A 26751-nucleotide genomic window follows, 5' to 3' on the forward strand; every position below is an offset into this window, starting at 1 on the left:
GTCATACAACAGAAACCGTGGATACAATTTTTGACTATTCACTCTGGTGCCTACAGTATTTATCAAGTAATATATGCGGCATATCCCCAAAAGACACCCGTTTTTATGGTTTACCCACAAATATTAAGTATCACCCGTATGAATGAAGGAAAGACCTCCAATATCTGTGGCGGTCCCTTCATATCCAACAGCAGCCACAGCCTTCATAGGTTTTTATTGGTCCGGCAAAGCTGTCAGATTTCCCAAGCTTTGGAATGCAAAGCTTTCTGTAGTTTGGCCCCAGCACCTCACTACTAACACATAGCAGGGACGGGCTCCTTTCACAGCCCCTGACCCTGCATGTATATTGTTTTATACATTCGGACGGTAAATCATTTCTTATTGCCATGAATAGTGGTGATAAGAATTTACAATTAAAATCCGATGTTTGATAAATATACCCCTATAAGTTAATATACAGTACATTAGATAACTCTGGTAAAATACTGTGGAGCCATATTTATTGTTCTTTGACTGCAATGTTATGTTTGATTTTTCTCATCTCCCGCCCTTATGAATAAAATACACCAGCCAGGCACAGAAGCTCTGACAGGCCATTCTCAGTCTTTGTGCTTGGATTTGACCTCTTCGTTCCATTTGTTATAAAAAGCCACACTCATCCATTCAAACATTATATATAATTTACTGTACTACTAATATTATATATAATGGGCCTGATTCTACGTCGTATATAATGTGAAGGCATTTCCGGATGCCCGCTGAGAGCATTAATGGAATGCTAATGCAACTGTATGCTTGTCCTAATGCATACACATCTATGCGATCTTCATCCGTTCGCCTGGGAGAGCAGCTTTCATTATTATCATAGGCAATTACATCTACCCAATGCTATGTGCAGAACAGTCTGAATTTGGCATCCAGTATACATACGTATGACTCAGAAAGGTGAGCAACTCTGGCTATACGCTCAGATGCACCTACAACACTGTTCTCTTGCGTGCATTCGCATTGTTGCTGCCCATTTAGCGGCCGGATAGAAACCATTTGGATGTGACTCTGAATTGTGCATTCATTCGCAGAAATGCCTATGCAGCCTGTGACACTTGCACAGTATGCGGGGAATCGCTAGATGCAGCCATATTCTAAGTTGCAAGTGACTTAAGATCAGGCTCTATGCTTTTGAAGTCTTTTAAACTGTAACACAATAAAAATATTTTGAATTGAACAAAATGTAACACTTATCGCCTGTTTTGCTGTAGATGGTGATGCAGTAATAAGCACTACCTGGAGTTTTTGCCAGCAGTAATGCTACGTGCCCTTTTAGAAACTGGGCACTCGCACATCTAGGGCCATATTCAATTTGAGGCGAAAACTCAGAGGTCGGACTTTTCGCCATCGCCGTTTTTTCTGGGATAAAGTATCGGGCGCGTGCCAACTTTATCCCAGTATTCAACCAGGATCCGGCGAAAACGGGACCCGGCGGTAAGGTAAGTATGGAACAGTCCAGGGAATTTTGGGAAATCATCCAGGGACCCCCCTAAAGATGTCCTGACATGGGGGATCACTATGGGTACCCCCGTTTTGGCCTGCGGAAGGTAAGTCAGGATTTTAAATAGCCGCGGCAGGTGCATAAATGCGCCTGTGAAGAAGAGCACTTATCTTTTTTTTTATTTATTTTAAATAACTATGGCCATCAAATTTGGGGTACATGAAAATGGATGCAAGCATATTTTTAAGTCCCTAAAATAATTTTTTTAAATTCTTCAAAAATACACCTGGCGCGACCAGCCGCACTCTAGAAAACACCTGCCACATACTTGGGGACCCCCCGTGAATCAATTTAGCTAGTTTAAAACTTTGTTCCCCAATAATTTTTTTTCGCCCCCGAAATTAAAGTGAATTTTTTGGGGTGTCCTGAAGATTTTTTTACTTTTTTTTTTTTTTTTTTACACCGATTACTTTTAGGGGATCCTCCCAGGCCTGCAGGCTATTTTTTTTAGGCCTGCACCCCTAAACCCCAATTCTGCACTTTTTTTCGTCATGTATTAGATGGAGAAAAGTTATCCCCATTTTTTAACAAAGACTTTTCGCACCGGCGAAAAAGTCTTTGAAATTGAATATGGGGCTAATTGAAACAGGCGAAAATGACGTGAGACGCCAGGTCCCTTGCAACTAATTGTTTCCAAAAATGCATCTTACTCGCGATGCAACTAGGACGCACTAGGTGACTGCACTGATTAATTTGATATGCGACACTTGTATATCTGTGAGTATCTGAGTCCATATAGGAAACACAATGGAACTTGGCATGAAAAAAACACAGCCACTGCATTGTAGCACTTTGTATACAGATTCAGAGACTCAGTCTCATGCAGATATACAAGTGTCACGTAGCAAATTAATCAGTGTAGTTGCTGGTGCATCATAGTTGCATCGTATTGCGACCGTGAAGCATTTTTAGCAAAAAAAAAAAAATGCTTCAACACTAGCACAGTCGCACGGGATCTGACACACCAAGAGGGGCTGTTTGGTGCGACTGCAGCATTGATGTGCGAGGACACATCTGTATATTATTATTACATTTCACAGTACAATTGTCTTTTTCCAAGTAATCCTATTCCGGCTCTGTAAACAAAAGCGCATGCTACTAAAAACCGTTCATTACAGATGCTGTGGAATCACCTCCATGCTTTTAAATATTATTTTTAAAAATTTCTGTAGCATATAAAGGAGAATTTATTAATTTTTCAAGTAAAAACATCACTCCATGTTTATGAGATACTGTATGGCTGGCCAGCCAATTCTAGTGTACTCTCATGGTCTGTGGTATGTTTCATCATGTACAATATCTGACAATAGAGTGCAATATTATTCTAATACAAATGTATTACCATGGATACTAAAAGCGTAAAGCATTTGATCTGGAATGCAAGACATTTTATATGAACCTGTAATGCTTTGGTCACCACCCCTCCATGGTTTGGTTTGTACTTCTTGTCTTTTTGCCATTGTGGATCTCTTGAAAGTGTCTTGCAGGTCTATTTTTTATTTTAACATTATAATAAAAATCTCATAAACTAAACTATTTTAAAAGTTTAATCTGTGTATAATTGTGCAGGATATCCACACAAGACAAAGCCTTCAGGCTTATACAGACACCTTTTTTTTTTCTTAAATGATACATGAATAGTTCAACTTTTCTCCTGCAGAAACAGAAACCTATTTCACAAATTCTTAAAGGTCTAATTGAGCTTCATATTATTCCAGCCAATATGAAGGGAAAGTACTGAGCCATGTAATGTAATTTCAAGCATCGGAATAGCACACCATTTTTGAAATTCAGATTTGAAAGGATTATAGCGTAATAAAAGTACCGTATTGCATGCTCTATAATATGACCTACTCTGCTTTAGAAAGTAATATGTATGAAAGGGCAAAAAGCATCATGCTGTAGGTCTCTTATCCTAGCGCTTGGAATGTGTAATACAATAACAGTTCCCAATTCAAATTACTTGCGCACAATTATATAGAAATGATTCCAGTACTTTGTAGCACTTACTCTGTATGGAATAAAAAGGACATACAACATTTTGTGGGCCGTGATGACAAGGAGGAATTTACAGAGAACCAAAAAGTGTAACAACCTTTTAGGATCTTGATAACTACTCAAAGTAACATTTCTCTGTCTGAAGCCCAACAGAACCCAGTGGTGCAACTGCCTGCAAGGCAACAGGAGATTGAAGTCAATCGGCAGCAGCGTTACTTCCGCATTCCATTTATCCGTCCTGCTGACCAGTACAAGGAGCCTCAGAACAAGAAGAAGGGATGGTGGTATGCACATTTTGATGGTCCATGGATTGCTCGTCAAATGGAACTTCATCCAGACAAGCCACCCATATTGCTGGTAGCTGGTATGTATTGTATTAGTTGCTTATCCCCATCCCATCCCATCATTGATGAGATAGATGAGGTACAGTAGGAGTTTGGCTGTAAATATTTTTTTTCCTTTTGATCTGGTCTTTTAATTCAGTGGAAAGTTCTACATTCATCTTTTCATGCTCATGGAATGTGCAGTTTGCTTTATGGTTGCTAAAATATTTATTGCACACTGTTTGAACAATTTCAGGCAAAGATGACATGGAGATGTGTGAGCTGAACCTTGAAGAAACCGGCTTAACAAGAAAAAGAGGCGCAGAAATTCTGCCTAGACAGTTTGAAGAGATTTGGGAACGTTGCGGTGGCATTCAATACTTGAGTAATGCTATTGAAAGCAGACAAGCCCGACCAACATACGCTACTGCAATGCTACAGAACCTGCTTAAGTAGCGGTACGGTGATTGAATAGTTGCACTAAGAAATAGTAGATATGGTTGATGTAAAGGGAAACAGACCTCTGCCAGACAGGATCTAAACATTCCATAATCGAGTAATAGAGAAGTTTTAATATAAAGTGAACAGGTTTTATTAATTGCGGGGATTTATTAATTAATATTTTTGATGTTTTCATTTGATAGCTCATTAGTGATATGGCCCTAGCAGGCTCTTTTGTAGTTATGTTTTTGGATTTTATTTATCATGCATCTGGATTTGTGAGGCCTTACCTTAGATAAATTGTTTTGTCTACTCAAACATGAAGACAATAGGGGCACTATTTTCCTAGCAGAGAAAGCCAAGAGCATGGTGCAACCTGCTCTTGTTTAGGGCAAATACTATGGCATCTCTTAGTTTAATGCTGGAGAAACACTGAAATAAAAGTTTACTTAATCAAGGAAGAGACAGTGCCCATGTTCCACCTTATATACATAATCCTAGTCCATGGAGTGCTATTATGCTAGACGCTGTAGCATCATACACCTTTTTCCCTTGACAAAAAAAAATCCTTGGTCAGAAGTTCACAGTCTGTGCTACAATTTTTATCTCACATTTTAAAGTAGATTAACAGCATCAGATTTTAGATATTTAAAACAAGCAACCTAGTGATTTATGGAGGTTTTATTTTTGTTGCTAAAATTGTAATTTAAGGAGAATATTCCTTTGTTCAGATTTGATATCTGCTCAAGGTCTATAGACATATGCTTGTGTAACCGCATGTGTGTATGTTTTACTGCACTGAGATCTGGGTTTAGTTTGATCACCAAATATTTTGCAGATCATCTTTTGACACATTTACAGTATGGTATATTAACATATGTAGAAGCAGATTATCCATTTATAATGTGTACTGTTACTGCTTTGTCTGGCCATTAAACTGACATTCATTGGCAGCCTCTAAACATTCTATTTCTGGACCCTTTTTTTTAAATATCTTTTTCTGGATGTCTGCTTCATGTGAACATGAGATGACTATTCTTATTTATAATAGTTTATTTAGATCATTATTTTGATGTCTTCTCTGTTAATAAAAAAATAAAACTTTATGGCTGTTATTTGAAATTGGTCAGTGAAAGTTGACTCTTGTCATGCATATGCACCATGCCTTGTAAGCCTGTGTTATCCACTATCTCAGAAAATGTTCTCATAACCTGGTCAAATAAATGAGATTGTTGTTTCATAAGGTTTATAGTCCTCTCTTTAAAGGCACTTACACTAGAACTACACATGTAGAGGCACATGTACTTTTTTTGTGGGCATGTTTTGTTCAGTGCTTTTTACCATGTAAATTGGTGACCGTTTAGCAACTGTTCTTTGCTACAGCAGAAAAAGGGCACATTCACCTTTACACATCACAGACAGCCATTTTATGAGCTGAACCCAGTATTCATGAGAGAGTCTGTTTGCTTGGAACCTGATGTTGCTTATGACTAATATTCATAAAGCCTGACTGTTGGGTTTGACACACTAGTCCCTAAAGAATTGCTAGGCTGTATGGTTATGAATGCACAGAAAATCTAATGAAGAATGGTCCCACTATTTAACCAGATGTGTAAGAAAACAAACTCTTCTAACCAAATGTACAATAAAATATCAACGCACTCCTATATAAAGCAAAAACCATACATATATACATACATATTGGTTTGGCACCGAAATGGTTGGGATGCTCCTCGCAGGGTCGTCAGACATCCAGAAAGAGCATACAGAAGAAGAATTGAGGGATGGCTCTCACCAGACTTGGTTAATGGGGGAAACATATAATAAACATTGACTATGATTTGTATGATTATCTTAAAGAAGCAAATTAAGGGCCAGTTACAAAGATGCACGCAGTGTCAATGTCAGGCACAGTGGAGCAATTTTTGGCAGCTGTGCACGCGCCAAAGACAGACTGCGCATGTGCGATGATTATTTAGCGATGGAGGTCACAGAGGGAATTTATTCACTAAGTGACAGGTAGTCAGCGTTTCTAAGATGGGGATGGCTAAAAAAAAACAGGTCTGTTCAGACCGTTTCTGGATGTGCAGTTTTCATTGTAGCACCCTGCACCTTGTCACAACCCGTGTAGTTCCTCCTTCCTGCTTGGGGTGTCGCTCTCTGCTCTGGTGCTTCTAGCAAACTCAGCTGATGCAGCAATCTGCTCAGATACAGCAGTTTGTGTGTTAGAAGGACCAAAGCAGAGAGTGACACCCCAGGCTGCAAAGAGGAACTATTAACAGGTGCAGGGTGCTAGAATGAACCCTACAGCTGGAGAGACCCTGGCGTCTTAGGTGAGACGCTCATTCTGAGACAGCATAGGCTTGCTCATAGGTTCAATGTGCAAGCCATTTTTTTCACTTTTGTACATATGCAGCAGATGTGAAATGCCGGCAGTGGGCGTCTGTGCACAAGACAGTAGCTGAGTCATGAACTGGATTGCAGCAGCAACGGGCATTGCATGCATCTCTGAATCAGGCCATAAGTCTCTTGACAAGGTAGTGAGGAAGTCAACCCATTGTTGAAAGCTGGAAGTGACCTTCCACCTAAAGTCTTAGATGCATTGGGCATCATGGTTTGTTCCATGGTGATGGTGACAGGAAATTGAAGCTGCCACCAGAGGTAAAAAAAAAATCACGTGGGTCATCCCATTGAATTGTTTGATGGGTATTTTCTGTTGTCATTCTACATTGTGAGTAAGATTGGTTTAGTGCTGTTATTTTAAGGTATTTTAGGTAAACCGATTGCTTCCCTATAAGGGGCAGATTCAATTAGCTGTGGCTAATTGTCAGTCCGGACCTATTCAATTAGGTCCCTCATCCCTGTATGTTAAGTCCCAGGGGGCCTCAGGAGCTGTGAGGAAAAGTCCACGTTAAGTACACCCTCTGGGACTTAGCTCATGGGGTAAACCATAGATTCCTCCACTTAAAGTGCAGAAAAAATAAAACCTAGAGCTTTACCCGCATGGTAAACACTGCAAGTAATGGAATCCGCCCCTAAATATTAATAAATTTGGCTGCCCCCAATGTGTGAAAGCACCAGATGAACTTTAACGTCCACTTTACTCTCTTTTTCACATAGTAACAGTTACAGCAGCAACTTTTTCAAATATGTTTACAAAATAAAATAGCTGACTGATAAAGATGATATATTCTGTTTATCACACAGTTGAGACATTACTGTTCACTCCCAAAACAGTTTGTGTTTCTTCAGTAACTTAAGAAAACATACTAAATCAGTTTGTGAACCAGACACTTTTCAATAACCTGTATTCCCATTGTGTATTGCAGTAACCTTAACTTCCTCACATTGAAATAATTTGTGTAGGTTATTTTTTCCTGTCACAGCTAAATAATCATGTCTCTGGGATCCACTTCTTTCAAAACTTCATCTCCATTGTATATTTTTGGTTGTTTTACCTGAAAATGTCATTTATAAATGTACTGTGGTGTTAAGGAAAATAAACAGAGTCCATGCAAAGGTGTGATATTACTTATGGATGTTATGTCTGAAAAATAATTTAAAAGTGATAATGTGGTGAGTCAAATAAAATCTCAGCTTTGTTCATTAAAACCCTCTGTTCCAGATAACGGCTCTGCAACATATTTTGTTTTACCTAAGCAATATTGTCATTATGTAAGCTCTTTTAAATGTTAGGCATTTTCTAATACAATTGGGGTTAGAATACTTTTATTTAAATTTAAGAAGTAGCAAGTCAGCTGCTGCTCTCTATCTCAATTATATAAAGTTACATAGTTAAATTGTAATACAGTTTACACAACTTATAACTAATTAAATCTTAAGTACTTTACTGCCTATACATCTTACAGAATTAACAAAACAGTTCTCATGTCTGTGGTTGTCACATTTAGCAGTAGCTCAAACATATTAGATACAGGGCTCAACCCAATTTGGTGCGAGTTTGCGAATGTGAGTTTGTTTCATGAAACTCGCATACATCACATGAATGCGCACCCCGAGAAATGAGATCCAATTAGAAATGCCTATTCGCTGTAGTCGTGGCGAGGCGAATGCAACCTGGAAGAGCATGAAACAGTGGGGAAACCTTCCTGTACCCCAAAAAAGTGACAGCTGAGATAGCAGGACCATATAGAAGGCTGATAGTGGCCATAAGTAAAGTACTGGAGGTTTTTAAACTCCGTCAAATGTCTGATTAGTGCACTTTTTATTAATGGTGGGAAAATGACAGTGAGCAAGTGTTTTTCAGCAAATTAAATGTGAAATAATGCAAATGCATGATTATTCATTGGGAGAGGTGTACCAGAGGTTCTGTACTGTGTTCCGATATTTTTACCTGAAAATAAAGAATTTCCCTACCATTTCACTTGTTCAGGGGGTGCGAAACGCTAATTTCCAATGTAAAAGCGAGGCGAGTTGGGAATTGGATTGCAAATGAAATTCGCAGAGCAAGTTCGCTGTAAGAATGTCTGGCAGAACTCAACTCGCACCTAATTGGATTGACCCCATAGACTATTTATATCACTTGTTTCTTTACAGTAGACTGCAGAGGTTAAATATTACAACACATTTTTTTTTATAAACCACTAACAAACATAAAGCCATTTTTAAGGGCTCCTTTTCCACTGACATAACAGTAAAACACAATAGTGTGATTTATCCAGTCAGACTTGCTTGAAGGATATGTTTAATTCATTTTCCAAAGAGCAATGGTTCTTCCGCAAATACTAAAGCCAGTTCAGCGTGTCACTCAAGTAGGATTCCACATTTTGTTGTTATGTCTCTTCTCTATCTTCTAATTAATAACAGAGGCATAACACTTTCTAAAAGAATTCTTCTGCACTTGGAAGAGGAAATGAGACTCTGTCTTCTGTTTGTGTGACTTCTTTTCATTGCGGTATAGAAATGTTCTTTAGACCTTTCTTTCTTAAACTTTATCTGTAAGAATAAATTTGAGATAGAGAAAGTGTTTGTTAGGAATAAAAATACAAAGTAGCCAGGATTCATTTTTACTATGAATGCCCTTTAAAGATGCCCTAAGAGTTAATAAGAATGTGTTATTCATATGAATTATGTCATTTCTCATTAAAACTTTTCAACATACAAGCTTCTTTAAAATGTGTGAAATTGGCTTGTCGCTTTTGGCTAATATGGTAAAGAAGAATTTATCGCTAGGCTCATTTTTTGCCAGTAGTACTTTTCTAGTAAATGACAATATGCAGCAAATTAGCATTATTTCCAGTGCCGTTTGCAATGGTATTTTTGAATTGATAGTAATTATTTATAATAAAATTAAAATTAATGCATTTCTGTATTTAAAAAGTACTGCCATTCCAACTTGTACAGTTACTCAAACACCATTATCTAGAGCAGAGATTCCCAAACTGCTCCAATACAATCCAGGTTTTAAGGATATCCATGCTTGAGTCCAGATGGTTAAATCAAATTGAGGTTCTAGTTAAGTCATCTGTGCTCCAAGCATGGATTTCCTTAAAACCAGGATTTTAATGGCAAAGTTTGGGAACTTCTTATCTAGAGCAATCAAACTTGAAAAAGTGGTGAGCACCATACTTAGGCAACCTGTAGTTTTCCAGAAGCTGTGGAACTAAAATTTCCAACCAGCGACATTGCTAGGGCTATGGAATGGGATTTGGGAGCCCAGATGCAATCTGTGCCTAGTTTTATTTTCCTGTTACTGCTGGGTAAGTGCTGGGTCAGGCAACAGCTTGCATTTATTCCACAGAGGCCTATCGACCAGCAGTTGTCTCCTACTGGGAAGGAGGGAAGAGTAGGGACAGGCTTGTTAATGACCAAAGTTACCCTCATGATGAAGCATGCAGTTTTGGAGGACAAAGTGAGTAAAGGACTAGAGCAGAAAAGCACACACAATTGCCACTCAAACATAAAACAGCAGTCTGCAACCTTAAACTCCTTGGTGTATTATAAAGGACAAACAGATCAACAGAATTGGTTTTCACTCTTCCAGTTATAACTGACACTGCTATTTCAAAACATATTTTTCAAGGAAATAGAATTTGCACAGCAGAAGGGTCATCTCAATCCAGAATGCATTGTCAATGGAGTGACAGGGCTGGAAACAATGTTTGGTGCTAACTAGCTGGTATTCGCACAACTGTAGCAATCATTTTATACATTTAATTTAGAAAAAAAAACTTAGCATGAGGCAGAATATTAGCTTTAAAAGAGTGGTTCATTTGTAGTGCATTAATATTACTTGAACAATCCAGCATGAACGAGAATGATTCAGCACGGTCAAGCAATTTGTATTACTATACATGAGAGTCAGGATTAAAATATGTCAGAAACATGTTTAAAATATGAGGGAACCTAATTAGTTGGCACTAAAGGTGTGCATAGCACATTTCATTAGGGGTATGTACTGCGGGGGTGGTGTGCCTAGCAGTACACCCAGCATTGTGTCTAATGCCACCCGGGGAAGGGTGGTGTGTCGTCTAGCACTAACTTGCCGCCTCTGGTCCAAAAGACTTGTGGGACCCCCTGCAGATGCCAGGTCTAATGGGAAAGCACTGACGTCACTTTTGAAAAAAAAAAAAAAAAATAAGAATGGTGGGGGAAGGGACTTTAAGTACCTCTAGCTTCCCAACCCCACCACCTAGAAAGATGAAGGTATTCTTGTTTGAAAGAGTGGAGTTCCCTTTTTCAAAGAGTGTGCCAACATAATAGCTAATGTCTGGTGATCACACTAATCATCAGACATTAACACTTGGCACTACAGAAAAATGATGTGGTCCAGAAATGGGGGAAGTTCTCCCCCAACATGGCTGCACATAATTAAAGGGCACCCATTTTAGAAAGATGGGGGTCCCCTATTTCAAATGGTGAGGCCCTTTAGTACTTATTGCTTTGTGATCACCAGACAATAATGGAAACCGTGCAAAAGATTTACAATTTTTCACAGATGGGATCGGGGGGGATCTAAAAATACCCTGATCTCTTATTTAATGAATTAGGTTGTCTAGTTTTCATAATGGGTGGCCCTTGTTTGGCACAATATTCTTCATAGACATACTGTAGGAAACATTTAAATTGAATGCAGATTTTTTTTTTTATCAAAACTTACACATAGAATCCTGCTTTTTACTATTTGGGAAAGGTGGACTGTTAGCGAAATGAACCACAAAGTCTTTTTGTGGTGTTTATAAGATGAAAAATTTGGCTTTTGGTTCAAATAAAGTGTTTTTTGCCCATTTGTGCTAAAGCAGGGGTAGCCAATCCTGGTCCTTGAGAGCTACCAACAGTGCATGTTTTCCAGGTCTCCTCACAGAATCACAAATTAAATAATTAGCTCCAGCTGTGGATCTTTTTAATGTGCTAGTGAGTAATGGCTACACCTGTGCACCAGCTAGGTGGTCTGGAAAACGTGAACTGTTAGTAGCTCTCGACTGAGGTTGGCCACCCCTGTGCTAAAGTGTTAGAATGAGTTAAAACACTTATGGTATTTTCTGAAAATACAAAGTCTCCTAAAGAAAAAAAAGAGTATGCAGTAATTTGTGTAGGTACTGCATAAAAAAAAAAAATCACTGTTTTCGGTGGTGACCAGTGGTCAGCATGGGCACTCTGACCGGTATCTGGCTACGCAGCCCCATACGCAGCAAGCTGCGATCACTATGTTTTCTGACACCTTTCTTTTATAGCCAGCATTAATTTTTTTCATCAATTTGTGCTACACTAGCTCTGCTGTGGGATCGACAAGATGGGCTAGCCTTCACTCCCCAAGAGCATCAATGAGTCTTGGGGGCCCATGACCCTGTTGCTGGTTCACAGGTTGTCCTTCTTTGGACCACTTTTGGTAAGTACTAACCACTGCACACCGAGAGCACTCCACAAGACCTGCCATTTTGGAGATGCTCTGACCCAATCGTCTAGCCATCACAATTTGGCCTTGTCAAAGTCGCTCAGATTCTTACACTTGCCCATATTTCCTGCCTCCAACGCATCAACTGACTGTTCACCTGCTGCCTAATATATCCCACCCCTTGACTATTGCCATTGCAACAAGGTAATGAATGTTATTCACTTTACCTGTCAGTGGTCTTATTGTTATAGCTGATAGGTGCATATACTGTAATATATAGATAGCCTCTTCTGGGTTTTGCTGCCTTTACACTTGAATATGTGTGATAAAATGAAATTACTATTTGACTTATTTGCCTGGGAAATGCCCTCTATTTGGGGAGAAAAAAAATTATATATAGTAACACGGGGTGTAGAAATGAGGACTCACATCAGGCAGGTAGTCGGTAAAGCAGTGTCTTTAGCATGCTTAGGCCTGGACACACAGGCACATAACATAAATAAACAAATGAAAGTTAACATCCCAGCACTCCCAGTGCTTAATGGTCAGTCAGCTGTAATGGCCTGCAGCCACAATCTGCCATGCTCTTTTAGCACAGCCAATCCATGGCATTAAGGAAACTTTGGCCTACTAAACTGGCCGCTAGCCAGCATCAGTGGCCAGAGCACTGTGTATATGAGAGTTTTAAACCCTTTCTGACTCTCAGTGATGAGCTGCAGCTGAACCTGTGCAACTGTGAAAACCCGGAGTTCCACAACTCCACTGATACTGCAGAATGCACAGGCTTGACTCTAGCCTCCCTTGCAGGGAGCTGATCCCACAGGAATGTGGGCAATTCAGGTGAGAGACTACTCCTCTCACCACTAATAAATTTATATATATATATAAAAGCACTTGCACTCCACCATCATAGAGCAACTTGTGGGGTGCTGCCATCCACCGTAATATACAGTATATGGTGACCAATCACAAACAATCCATTGGCGGGCACTCTCTAAAATATACACGTCAAATTGATGTATTGATATACATTTATTTGTAGAGATTTTAGTCCACCCATTGAATCCACATTGATTTAAAACACTGACATTTCATAAATGTGATCAGTATTTAATTTTTCAAGTATATACAGTATATGCCCTTAGTTGTTTAAGCAGCCATTAGCAAGAAAATGTTGTTTGTATCCTTTTGACAGAAAAATAATGTCCAGACCGATGATAGTCTCACTTAAAGCTCATCAAAATAATTCCCATGATCTCTTAGTGGTAATTCATCTCCGTGCACTTCAAATGCTTCAACTAATCCACTTTCTTATCAATCACTGTATTAATGGGATATCCTCAATGACAGTCCAGTCTATCTACTACCTCCATGACAATCTAGGCAATATGTTATGTTTGCTTTCCCAGCAATGTAAAAATAGTGATGGCTCACTTAACATCCACCAGGCACATAGATAATACTTTTACAGTCCGTCGACCTCGGTCCATTCCTGGACCGTTCAAGACTCACAACTTATTCTTAATCAATCCTAAGATCCAGTATATGGAAAAGGACCCTAGTATGCACACCCTGAATATATGTAACAGTAACTGCTCTCAGGGCCGGATTAAGGTCTGTGGGGGCCCCTATATACCACCGTCCCCTGTAGTAATGCCCCTTATGCAGTGCCCCTTATATAGTGCCCCCAGACCCAGTAGTGTCCCCCCCCTATGCAGTGCCCCTTATATAGTGCCCCAGTAGTGGTCCCCCTATACAGTGCCCCCAGACCCAATAGTGGTCCCCCCTATGCACTGCCCCTTATATAGTGCCCCCAGATCCAGTAGTGGTCCCCCCATGCAGCGTCCCTTATATAGTGTCCCCAGTAGTCCACCCTTATGCATTGCCTCCAGAAGTATTCCCCCCTCTATACACTGCCCCCAATAGTAGCCCACTCCTATTCAGTGCCGCCAGTAGTTGTCCTATGCATTGCCCCCATGCAGTGCCCCTTACACACACACACAAAAAAAAAACACAACTTACCTGAAACCCCGCTCCTGACGCGACCGCCGCTGTCCACTCCGGCTCCTCTTCTCCTGCAGTATGGGAGAGACGTCAGCGTCATGACGTCACTCCCATCATCACCCCCGCAGGAGCCGGAAGACGGAGCTCATAAGTGAGCTCCAGCCGGTTCCCTCCATTGAAGCAGCAGCCACCAATGAGAGTCTGTGTGACTCTCATCGCCTGCTGTAACATACACACAGCTTCCGCCGGCGGCTGTGTGTATGTCACTGTGTAGTGTGGCCACGCTCACTGTGCGGTCTACACTACACCAGCGGCAGGGACACTAGCGTCGGGTGAAGCCAACGGCTGCACCGCTGCTAGTGGGGGCCCCTCTGTGTGTGGGAGCCCAGGGACGACCGCCCCTGTCGCCCCCCCCCCCTTAATCCGGCCCTGACTGCTCTTATCTATCCAATTTTACACTTCACCTTTCTTATTAGAGTGATGCCCTGGGGTGGCTCAGCTTAGCTGGTTAAGGGGTGTTCTGCACCCTGGATTTGAACTATAGTATGTTAGGGACCTACCTTTAGAGGTTAACGTGAAGTGGTGGGTAGGACCATAACCTTGGCCATGATTATGCTAAAACCTCTATTCCAAAAATTTTATTGCAAAATGTACTATATATAATTAGTAATTTTGGAGTTGTGCACTTGTAATTTGTCTTTTTGTGTCTGCAATTATAGTCTCAACATGTAGCACCTCCTATTATATATATTCAGGGTGTGCAGTCTAGGGTCCTTTTCCATATACTGTATTCAGTGTGCTCCTTTGCACAGCTGAAGGCATGAGACCCCTTCAGCCTGGACTAGCACCCCTCCTCCATGGGTATTAAGCAGGTAGTCTGGCGTTGTGACTGCACAGTAGTAAAAGGCACAATTTAGGTAAGTCCTACAAATTTATATACTGTGTGCAGCTTTGGGTTGATTTTTGGGGTGTGGGTACCCTGGATTGCTTTGGTTGGGCTGCTTCAGGGCATCACATTATAACACATTTTTCCTTTTTTGCACTTATTAACACTTATATTGTCTGTTTATTATATATGTATTTTCACATCTCCATTCTTATATATGCAGCAGTAGCTGCTCTTATCTATCCAATTTTACACTTGACTTTTCTTATTAGAGTGATGCCCTGGGGTGGCTCAGTTGGGCACCCTGGATTTGAACCTTAGTATGTTAGGGACCTACCCTAAGAGGTTACCGTGAAGTGGTGGGTAGGCCCATAACCTTGGCCATGATTATACAAAAATATTTTTTTATTGCAAAAATTTTGTTGCAAAATGTACTATATATAATTAGTAATTTTGGAGTTGTGCACTAGTAATTTGTCTTTTTGTGTCTTCAATCCTAAGATCAGTCAGCAAATAACATCCTGTGACTTGTCCTTCAGAGCCTCCTTTATACCGTCATCTATCTCATCAACCCCCACCAGCTGTGCCTTCAGCATGCACTACGCTGCACTAGCCTGTGTCTGCAGCGTGCGTTCTGTGTCTATGCACAGGCTCCATACTTCCTGATTCTCCCGATCACGTGATCCTTGTACACAAACTGAACCAGGCTTTCAAACACTCAGGATTTATCTTCACTACAACACTATAACTCCCTCCATGTTAGTGATGTTGTCCTAAATCAGATTCATTTATCACTACCATCCTCCTAACTACCAACTACACACTAACAACAGAACGCTCTGCTGGGAAAACAGGATTGCTATTATTCACCAATTATATTTATGAAGAGACAGAGAAGCTGGTGCGCTATTCACTCAGGTGTTGTTTAATATAGAGACTTGCTGCTGACACCAGAGGGATACCTGCAAATCACCCTCAAGAAGAACAAGAATATAAATAAGGTGTCTGCGCTAATTACTATATATAAAACATAGGCTGTGAAAATGATAAATATATTATTTTATTGAACATAAGGAAAAATGTACTGCAGTTCAACTCAAAAAACATAAATGAACATTGCACATTGATTTGAAGAAAGAGATTAAATATTACATTGATAATCTAATTCTAAACACATACTGTTCCCAATATATCATAAGAAAAAAGATAGATGTTTAAAACTCTATGTAGAGCCTTGAAGGTAATCAGCATATGTTGCTATTAGCAACCAGAATATCAATCTGTATAGTAGGTATAGTCACTCTGTTAGAGCCTGATATGGAGTACAATTAAATTTTTTAATTATATTTTATACCTTAATGCCAATGTACCTGGATCTTGGTACTCTGGCACGTAAATCACAGGTTAGGCCAATGTGCATCACACGTTAAATGTCTCCACACCAAATCCACTTCTACAAGAAATATGAATCCTCACATATAAAAATACAAAAATTGCATTACACATACATAATATTGAAAATTTAGAAAAAAACTTATATTGTGCTGCCAGACAAAATTAATAAACCAAAAAAACTTATTTATATAAAACATCTAAAATTAATGTTCTCTTTCAACCCCTTGGGGGCAATTGTGTCCAGAGAATAAATCCAGCGCGATTCCTTTTGTAGCAAAATTTTATCCCAATCACCTCCTCTTTCTAATTTGGGGCCTTGATCAATCAGTATCGACTTTAATGTTGCCACCTATTGTCCCAATTCCATACAATGTCTTGCCACTGGCTTATCACTCTGATCTTCAGTGATGGCCCATCGTATGGAACCCCTGTGATTAGCCATCCGTTCTCTGAAGGAGGTGGTCGTTTTCCCGACATAAAGTAATAAAGTCCACAAGGACACAAAATGTAAATCACATATGTCATTGTACATGTCAGCCAGTGTTTCATTGGGATCTTTCTCCCTGAATGTGGGTGGGCAAATGTTTTACCCGCAACCATACTCCCACAAGTGGTGCATCCCACGCATTGGAAGCAACCTACTTTCTTATGTTTGAACCATGTCAATCCTGTGTTCCGTTGGAAATTTTTCATCGGCTTCATCAACAGTTGTTTGAGGTTTGGACCTCGTTTAAATGCCACCAATGGTGTCTTATCAAGATTTTTTAGGCTCTCATAACTGCGAATCAGCGGGCAGCGTTTTCTCACAGATTTCGCGAACTTGGTTGCTTTAGTATTGAACTGGCTGGTAATTACTAGTCGACCGTCTTTTTTGTCAATCTTTGCTTCATTTTCATTCCTGCACATGTGTCTCCGCTCTATTGAGACATCTGTTAATGACATTTTGTTTATATCCCCTTTCAAGGAATCATTCTGCCATTTTTACCAATTGGACTTCTGTGTTATCCATTTGTGAATTGTTACGTACAACTCGAACAAATTGCGAGACCGGCAGCCCCTCCTTCAACGCCCTAGGATAGTGGCTGGTCGCGTATAATAATGTGTTTTGGTCTGTACTTTTGCAAAACAAGGTTGTGCGTAATCTATTGTCAACCTTTATAAATACAAATGTCCAAGAACTCAATCTTCTCAATGTCTACCCTGGACTTAACCTGATAGGGCTGGTCAGATTGTTTAGCTCCTGAACCATGCATTTGAAAGACTCTTTAGTGCCCCGTCATAGAATCAAAACATCATCTATAAATCTATAATAGTGCAGAATGCTGGGACCGAATCTGATATACATGCGTACGCTCTTAATTCACCATGTACAAGTTTGCGTACGTTGGCGCCAAATTCGAACCCATTGCTGTCCCAGCATTCTGCAATTAATATGACTAACAGTATTGAAAATTATTGTTTTCAAGAACACAATTAATCAGATCACATAAATAATTAATCGGTGGTCCCTCAAAAGAAGCATTTAACAAAATTTGTCTTATCGCCTCTATTCCCTCTTGATGTGGAATTACGGTGTACAAAGACACCACATCAAGGGTCACCAATAACACATTATCAGGTAATATACCAATGCTGTTTAACTTCTCCAACAAATCTGGTGTGTCCCTAATATAGCTCTCACTCCTCATCACCATAGGCTGTAACAGCAGATCTATAAATTGGACTATTGGCTGTAAAACTGAGTTGCATGAAGACACAATGGGGCATCCTGGGGGCGCCGTCACTGATTTATAGACTTTGGGGATACTATAAAAATTTGGATATTCCATCGTAACTATCCTTTTCAAGTTCTCATGAATCCATCTATGTGACGCACCTTCTTCCAATAATCTATCCACCTTTCTTTATTTCCATCATTGGATTCTTTTGTAATTTAGTGTACACTTTATTATCCTCCAATTGTTTTCTATTGTCCAAGTCATAGTATTCCCAATCCACAACCACGGCGCCTCCCTTGTCCGATGTTCGTATAACAATTTCATCATTGTTTTGTAAAGATTTTACTGCTTCCCATTGTTCTTTACTCAAATTAAAGTGAACCTGATGTTTACTACATTCACTCTTATAATCATGATCTACCATTCTAAGGAATGTCTTTATACTATGATTAGTTGAAATGGGGTCAAACATACTGGGATGTTTTGTCAATTTTCTATACTTCTCATCAACCTGGTACATTTTATCTTTAAAATGTTCTTTGAGGCGCAATTTTCTTCCAGTTTTAAATAAATCAACAGGAAAATCAAACTCACTCCCCTTAAAGTAGGTACAAATGTGAGTCCTAGTGACGACACTGACTGTTCGTGTTCCGTTAATTTATATCTGGATAATTTTAAAACATTTGTAACTAGCACCTCTTTCTCCCTCTTCTTCCTGCCCCCACTCCTCATGATGGACCTTTTTCTCCCCCCACTCCTTGTTCTGTTGGGGTGCCCTCTATTATTCCTAAAAAAGAACCTGCCCCACTGGGGATAAGGAAGCATTCTGTTCAGTCTCTGAAGAGGAATAGGAAGAATCCACCGAAAATGGAGCTTTCCTTCTATTGGTCCTCAAGCGTGGCCTATTTGACCTAGGTCCTTCCCAAGTAAGCCAAGGGTATACTTTGTGTCCTATAATAATTTATTACCACCTCTAATTTATTCCTTTTAAATGCTACCAACTCTTTACTATAGCGCTCTATACTTGAATTTAGTTTTTCCATCCATGTTTCTGATTTATCATCTACCAATTTGGACTGTGAGTTTTCTTTAAACTTTGCCAAATCAGTTCTAGTTTTTTTCAGCTAACTCCCAACCACCTCCACCACTAGAAGGATCAGGTTTAATGAACATTTACTCAACACCGCACACCAACGGCTGCAAAACGCCGGATTGGTATGGCCTATGGTGGGGGTGTTGTGAACCCTGAATCCGCTAGGGATCTTTTTTTGTCTGAAGTAATCAGATAAAAACTGCCCATGCAGCACCAGATCTACTTCCCTCTTGCTGAGTATTAATAACCTATGATAGAGGTCTAGTGCTGTCTCTAAAGGTAGATCTCCAATTTACTCTACTTCAAACAACACCTTTTCCGCATCCTCTTCTGTTAGACCTGCACATTTTCTGCATTTTCTAATAAATGATCATCCAGAAACCTAAATGTACTTTGTACACCATAATTCCACATCAAGAGGGAATAGAGGTGATAAGACAAATTTTGTTAAATGCCTCTTTCGAGGGACCACCGATTATTTATGTGATCTGATTAATTGTGTTCTTGAAAGCAATCATTTTCAATACTGTGATTCAAATTATGTGCAGAATGCTGGGACTGCAATGGGTTTGAATTTGGCACCAACGTACGTGAACCTGTACATGGCGAATTATGAGCGTACGCATGTATATCCCAGATTCGGTCCCAGCATTCTGCACTATTATAGATTTATAGATGACGTTTTGATTCTATGGCGGGGCACTAAAGAGTCTTTCGAATGCATGGTTCAGGAGCTTAATAATCTGACCAGCCCTATCAGGTTTATGTCCAGGGTGGAAATTGAGAAGTTTGAGTTCTTGGAGATTTGTGTTTATAAGGTTGACAATAGATTACGCACAACCTTGTTTCGCAAAAGTACAGACCAAAATACATTATTGTACGCCACCAGCCGCCATCCAAGGGCGTTGAAGGAGGGGCTGCCGGTCTCACAATTTGTTCGAGTGATACGTAACAATTCAGAAATAGATAACACCGAAGTCCGATTGGTAAAAATGGCAGAATTAAACAAAATGTCATTAAGAGATGTCTCAATAGTGCGGAGACACATTTGCAGGAATGAAAATGGAGCAAAGATTGACAAAAAAGATGATCGACTAGTAATTACCAGCCAGTTCAATACTAAAGCAACCAAATTTGTGAAATCTGTGAGAAAACACTAGCCACTGATTCACAGTGACGAAAGCCTAAAAAATCTTGCTAAGACACCATTGGTGGCAATTAAACGAGGTCCAAACCTCAAACAACTATTGATGAAGCTGATGAAAAATTTCCAACGGAACACAGGATTGACATGGCTCAAACATAAGAAAGTAGGTTGCTTCCGATGCGTGGGATGCACCACTTGTGGGGTGTGATTGCAGGTAAAACATTTGCCCACCCACATTCAGGGAGAAAGATCCCAATTAAACACTGGCTGACATGTACAACGACATATGTGATTTACATTTTAATGTGTCCTTGTGGACTTTATTATGATGGGAAAATGGCCACCTCCTTCAGAGAATAGATGGCTAATCACAGGAGTTCCATATGACAGGCCATCACTGAAGGTCAGAGTGATAAGCCAGTGGCAAGACATTGTATGGAATTGGGACACCAGGTGACAATATAAAAGTTGATACTGATTGATCATGTCCCCAAATTAGAAAGAGGGGGTGATGGGGATAGAATTTTGCTACAAAAGGAATCGCGCTGGATTTATACTCTGGACACAATTGAACCCAAGGGGTTGAATGAGAACATTAATTTTAGATGTTTTCTAAAAATAAGTTTTTTTTTCTGGCAGCACAATAGAAGTTTTTTTCTAAATTTTCAATATTATGTATGTGTAATGCATTTTTTGTATTTTTATATGTGATGATTCATATTTCTTATAGAATTGGATTTGGTGTGGAGACTTTTAAAGTTTGATGCACATAGGGCTAACCTGTGATTTACGTGCCAGAGTACCAAGATCCAGGTACATTGGGATTAAGGTATAAAATATAATTGGTGAATAATAGCGATCCCGCCCAGCAGAGAGTTCTGTTGTTAGTGTGTAGTTTGTAGTTAGAAGGAGGATGGTTTTGATAAATGAACCTGATTTAGGACAACATCACTACCATGGAGGGAGTTATAGTGTTGTAATGAAGATAAATCCTGAGTGTTTGAAAGCCTGGTTCAGTTTGTGTACAAGGATCACATGATTGGGAGAATCAGGAAGTATGGAGCCTATGCATTGACATGGAACGCACACTGCAGACATAGGCTAGTGCAGCATAGTGCACGCTGAAGGCACAGCTGGTGAGTGCAGTCTAGGGACTAAGGTCACGTGAGCGCGGTAACCAGTAAGTGGGGGAGTCTGCGCACTGACCTGGAACGCACGCTGGAAGTACAAGTGATTGTACTGGATGGGGTTGATGAGATAGATGACGGTATAAAGGAGGCTCTGAAGGGTAAGTCACAGGATATTATTTGCTGACTGATCTTAGGACTGATTAAGAATAAGTTGTGAGTCTTGAATGGTCCAGGTCTTGAGGTCGACGGACGGTACAAGTATTATCTATGTGCCTGTTGGATGCAGGGCCGGCGCTACCTTTAGGCAGCTGCCTAGAGCGCCGGCCCCTAGAGGGCACTGTAGAGTCCTGCTGTCCAGGCTATGCTAACCCTACTGCTAGTGCCAGGTCTCTGTTGCAGCCACCAGCACCTGGGCTGTCATGTGTGCCCCAGAACTCTTGTCAGGGCTGCATCTGAGGGAGACAAGTGTGGGGACAGTTCCGAACTTTACTGAGACGGAGCCTGGCGCCAGCTCATCCCCTGCATCCCCACTGACAGGCTCAGGCCCCCCCCGATCCTCAGCCTCCTCTCTAGCTCATGCAATACCTAGATAGAAACCCCCCCATTGACATCAGCAGAAGTGGCGGAGCCTATATGACAAGCCCCACCCCAATATCGCCTGCAAATCGCGGGATCACATCTCGAGGGGGCCTAATGATGAAGCTGTCCCCATTATCAACCTGCAGCAGCTGCTGCATCAAAAGTGTAAGTATATTTGTGTACTGTTTTAAATATGTGTAAGTGTGTATGTATGTGTTATTGTGTGTATACAGTGCATGAGTTAGTGTGTATGTGTTAGTGTGTGTATACAGTGTATGTGTTAGTGTTATATGTGTATATATATATGTGTGTGTGTGAGACAACACACCCTGTCCTCTCACAGTCCATTTCTACTGCCTGCATGCACCTTGTCTCCCCCACTCACTAATCTCTGTCCCACCCCACCTTACTCCCCAGCAGCACTGCGCCTCAACCTATCTCCATGGAGAATATGGGAAAGATTTCTGGACTGCACACCCTGAATATATATATATATAATGGGAGGTGCTACCTGATGAGACAAATAGCAGGCACAAAAACAGACAAATCTCAGGTGCACAACTCCAAATTATTAATAATATATAAATGCAATAACATTTTGCAATCAATAGAGGTTTTTAGCATAATCTTGGCCAAGGTTATGGGCCTACCCACCATATCCAGGTAACCTCTGTAGGGTAGGTCCCTAACATACTATGATTCAAATCCAGAGCACATGACACCCCCAAACTAGCCCAGCTAAGCCGCCCCAGGGCACCACTATAGTAAGAAAAGTGCAGTGTGAAAGGGATAGTTAGGAGCAGCTGCTGCTGCATATAAAGAATGAAAATAAAAAGTGAGGTACATATATAATAAACAAACAGTGAAGGGTTAAAATGTGTTATAAAAGAAAAATGTGTTATAATGTGGTGCCCTGAAACAGATCAACACAGGCAATCCAGGGGGACCCACGCCACCGAAAATGAACCAAAGTTGCACTACAGTATATAAAACTTGTAGGACTTACCTAGAATTGTGCCTATTACTAGAGTGCATATTCATTACAAGACTCCATGCTTTTAAACCAATAAGGTAGGGGTGCTAATCCAGACTGAGGGCGTCTCCTTTCCCTCAGGTGTGCAATAAAGCACATTAAATGGAGTATATGGGAAAGATTTCTGGACTGCACACCCTGAATATATATATAATGGGAGGTGCTACCTGATGAGACAAATAGCAGGCACAAAAACAGACAAATCTCAGGTGCACAACTCCAAATTATTAATAATATATAAATGCAATAACATTTTGCAATCAATAGAGGTTTTTAGCATAATCTTGGCCAAGGTTATGGGCCTACCCACCATATCCAGGTAACCTCTGTAGGGTAGGTCCCTAACATACTATGATTCAAATCCAGAGCACATGACACCCCCAAACTAGCCCAGCTAAGCCGCCCCAGGGCACCACTATAGTAAGAAAAGTGCAACTTTGGTTCATTTTCGGTGGCGTGGGTCCCCCTGGATTGCCTGTGTTGATCTGTTTCAGGGCACCACATTATAACACATTTTTCTTTTATAACACATTTTAACCCTTCACTGTTTGTTTATTATATATGTACCTCACTTTTTATTTTCATTCTTTATATGCAGCAGCAGCTGCTAATAACTATCCCTTTCACACTGCACTTTTCTTACTATAGTGGTGCCCTGGGGCGGCTTAGCTGGGCTAGTTTGGGGGTGTCCTGTGCTCTGGATTTGAATCATAGTATGTTAGGGACCTACCCTACAGAGGTTACCTGGATATGGTGGGTAGGCCCATAACCTTGGCCAAGATTATGCTAAAAACCTCTATTGATTGCAAAATGTTATTGCATTTATATATTATTAATAATTTGGAGTTGTGCACCTGAGATTTGTCTGTTTTTGTGCTATCTCCATGGAGACCCTGGACATCCCCACCTCCAAGTAAGATTAATTATGGGCAGGGTGTACTAAAGGTGAAAATGCGGTAAAACCCCCAAAATGCAGTTTTTAGGGGTTTTACTGCATTCCCCAAATGTACTAAACATCGGAATGTGATGCATTCAGGTTCTTCGTCCTTATGGATAATACCTATGGGCTTCTTATCAGGATGCCCCCCCTTAGGAAGGATTAGATCCCTCCAATCACGGCCAGAAAGTCCCTCTGTCCGAAGTCATCGCAAAGGACAGCTCTTATCGGGAGAGCTGTCCTTTGCGACATTCTTGGTACATACGACGGTAATGAACTGCAGTATGTACCTGAAGACAGGCGGGATGTACCGCATCGCTAATGCGATGCTTAGTGCATCCCGCTCTTTGTCTGTGTCCCTCTTTCACAAGTGCCATATGAATGGGACACGCGTAACCTGCTTATGTGTTTAACCGTTTTTTTGGGAGGAACAGGGGCGGTAGGGTGAAGTTTTGCCTAGAGCGCCTAGAAACCTTGCACTGGCCCTGGGTGGATGATAAGTGAGCCATCACTATTTTTGCATTGCTGGGAAAGCAAACATAACAACATATTGCCTAGATTGTCATGGAGGTAGTAGATAGACTGGACTGTCATTGAGGATATCCCATTAATACAGTGATTGATAAGAAAGTGGATTAGTTGAAGCATTTGAAGTGCACGGAGATGAATTACCACTAAGAGATCATGGGAATTATTTTGATGAGCTTTAAGTGAGACTATCATCGGTCTGGACATTATTTTTCTGCCAAAAGGATACAAACAACATATTTGTTTTCTTGCTAATGGCTGCTTAAACAACTAAGGGCATATACTGTATATACTTGAAAAATTAAATACTGATCAAATTTATGAAATGTCAGTGTTTTAAATCAATGCAGATTCACTGGGTGGACTAAAATCTCTATAAATAAATTTATATTAATACATCAATATTTGCTTACTGTTTATATTGGGTTTATGCATCAATTTGGATTGGAATGCCATTTATGTTAATGTTGACTTGAATTTCTGACACCCAACATAACATGGGATTTCAACAGAAGTGCACACTTCTATAAGCTCTGTGTGTGTGTATGTATATGTATGTATATATTAGGGGTGTGCATCGGCCACTTTTCGTGTTTTGGATCTGGATCTTTCTTCGTGTTTTGGATCTGGATTGGTTTTGCCAAAACCACCCTTCCGTGTTTTGGGTTATGGGTTTTGTGTTTTGGATCTGTATTTTTTTTAAAAAAAGCATAAAAACAGCTAAATTCACAGAATTTGTGGGTTTTTCTGCTCCTATGCTATTAACCTCAATAACATTAATTTCCACTAATTTCCAGTCTATTATGAACACCACACACCTCACAATATTGTTTTTAGTCCAAAAGGTTGCACCGAGGTAGCTGGATGACTATGCTAAGCGACATGAGTGTCGCACAAACACGTGGCCCATCTAGGAGTGACACTGCAGTGGCAGACAGGATGGCAGTTTGAAAAACTAGGCCCTAAACTGTACATAATGCAAAGAAAAACAAGAGGTGCTATTATTAACCTCAATGACATTAATTTCCACTCATTTCCAGTCTAGTCTGAACACCTCACAATATTGTTTTAGGCCAAAAGGTTGCACCGAGGTAGCTGGATGACTATGCTAAGTGACACAAGTGGGCGGCACAAACACGTGGCCCATCTAGTAGTGACACTGCAGTGGCAGACAGGATGGCAGTTTGAAAAACTAGGCCCCAAACAGTACATAATGCAAAGAAAAAAAAAGAGGTGCAAGATGGAATTGTCTTTGGGCCCTCCCACCCACCCTTATGTTGTATAAACAGGACATGCACACTTTAACAAACCAATCATTTCAGTACCAGGGTCTGCCACACGACTGTGGCTGAAATGATTGGTTTGTTTGGGCCCCCACAAAACAAGCTGCCAATTAATCTGTCTCTGCATAAACTGGCTCTACGTAGGCAAGATGTCGTCCTCATCCTCCTAATCCACCGATTCTTCACCCTCTTCAGTGTTGTGTACATCCTCATCCTCGCAGAGTATTAATTCGTCCCCGCTGGAATCCACCACCACAGGTCCCTCTGTACGTTCTGGAGGCTGGTCTCCCTGGAAGAGTTGATAATTCATTTTTATGAACATCATCTTCTCCACATTTTCTGGAAGCAACCTCTTACGCCTTTCGCTGACAAGGTTCCCGGCTGCACTAAACACTCTTTCGGGGTAAACACTGGAGGAGGGGCAACTCAGGTAAAATAGAGCCAGTTTGTACAGGGGCCTCCAAATTACCTCTTTTTCCTGCCAGTACAGGTACGGACTGTCTGACATCCCTACTTGGATGCTGTCACCAATGTAATCCTCCACCATTCTGTCAGTGGTGACAGTATCATATGCAGTGACAGTAGACATGTCAGAAATTGTTGGCGCGTTCTTCAGTCCGGACCAAATGTCCAAACCGGCCCTTAACTTATGGCACAGGCGCACGCTTGGCGCTGCTACTGTGTTGATGCACGTGCGGCTACAGTGCGCACAAGTCACAAACACAGAAAAAAAATAGTTTTTTATTTTTTGGAGCACTTTGAGGGTTACACCACCCTTTAACAGACTTATGGGACACAGGCGCACGCTTGGCGCTGCTCCTTTGTTGATGCACGTGCAGCTATGGTGCGCGC

General features: G+C 40.6%; 2 protein-coding genes across 7 annotated transcripts in view; one reads left to right on the top strand and one right to left on the bottom strand.

The window, feature by feature from the left end:
• MYO6 (myosin VI) overlaps nucleotides 1-5554 on the top strand; it is a 305891-nt gene extending 300337 nt beyond the window's left edge. For all 4 annotated transcript variants that reach the window (XM_088471590.1, XM_088471596.1, XM_088471603.1 and 1 more), the window contains 2 exons: nucleotides 3693-3911; nucleotides 4127-5554. In XM_088471590.1, the coding sequence (XP_088327716.1) occupies nucleotides 3693-3911; nucleotides 4127-4326 (419 nt within the window). In that variant the 3' untranslated portion in view covers nucleotides 4327-5554. The remainder of the gene's footprint in view (nucleotides 1-3692; nucleotides 3912-4126) is intronic.
• Nucleotides 5555-7494: 1940 nt separating this feature from the next.
• The window catches only part of IMPG1 (interphotoreceptor matrix proteoglycan 1), a 316264-nt gene continuing 297007 nt past the window's right edge, over nucleotides 7495-26751 (bottom strand). For all 3 annotated transcript variants that reach the window (XM_088471628.1, XM_088471631.1, XM_088471624.1), the window contains one exon: nucleotides 7495-9267. Coding sequence is in view for 1 of the 3 variants with exons in the window: in XM_088471624.1 (XP_088327750.1) it covers nucleotides 9264-9267 (4 nt within the window). In the remaining 2 variants the exon portion in view is untranslated. The remainder of the gene's footprint in view (nucleotides 9268-26751) is intronic.

The sequence above is a fragment of the Taudactylus pleione genome, unplaced genomic scaffold, assembly GCF_031769625.1.
Source record: "Taudactylus pleione unplaced genomic scaffold, aTauple2 ptg000015l, whole genome shotgun sequence".
Taxonomy (NCBI): Eukaryota; Metazoa; Chordata; class Amphibia; order Anura; family Myobatrachidae; genus Taudactylus; species Taudactylus pleione.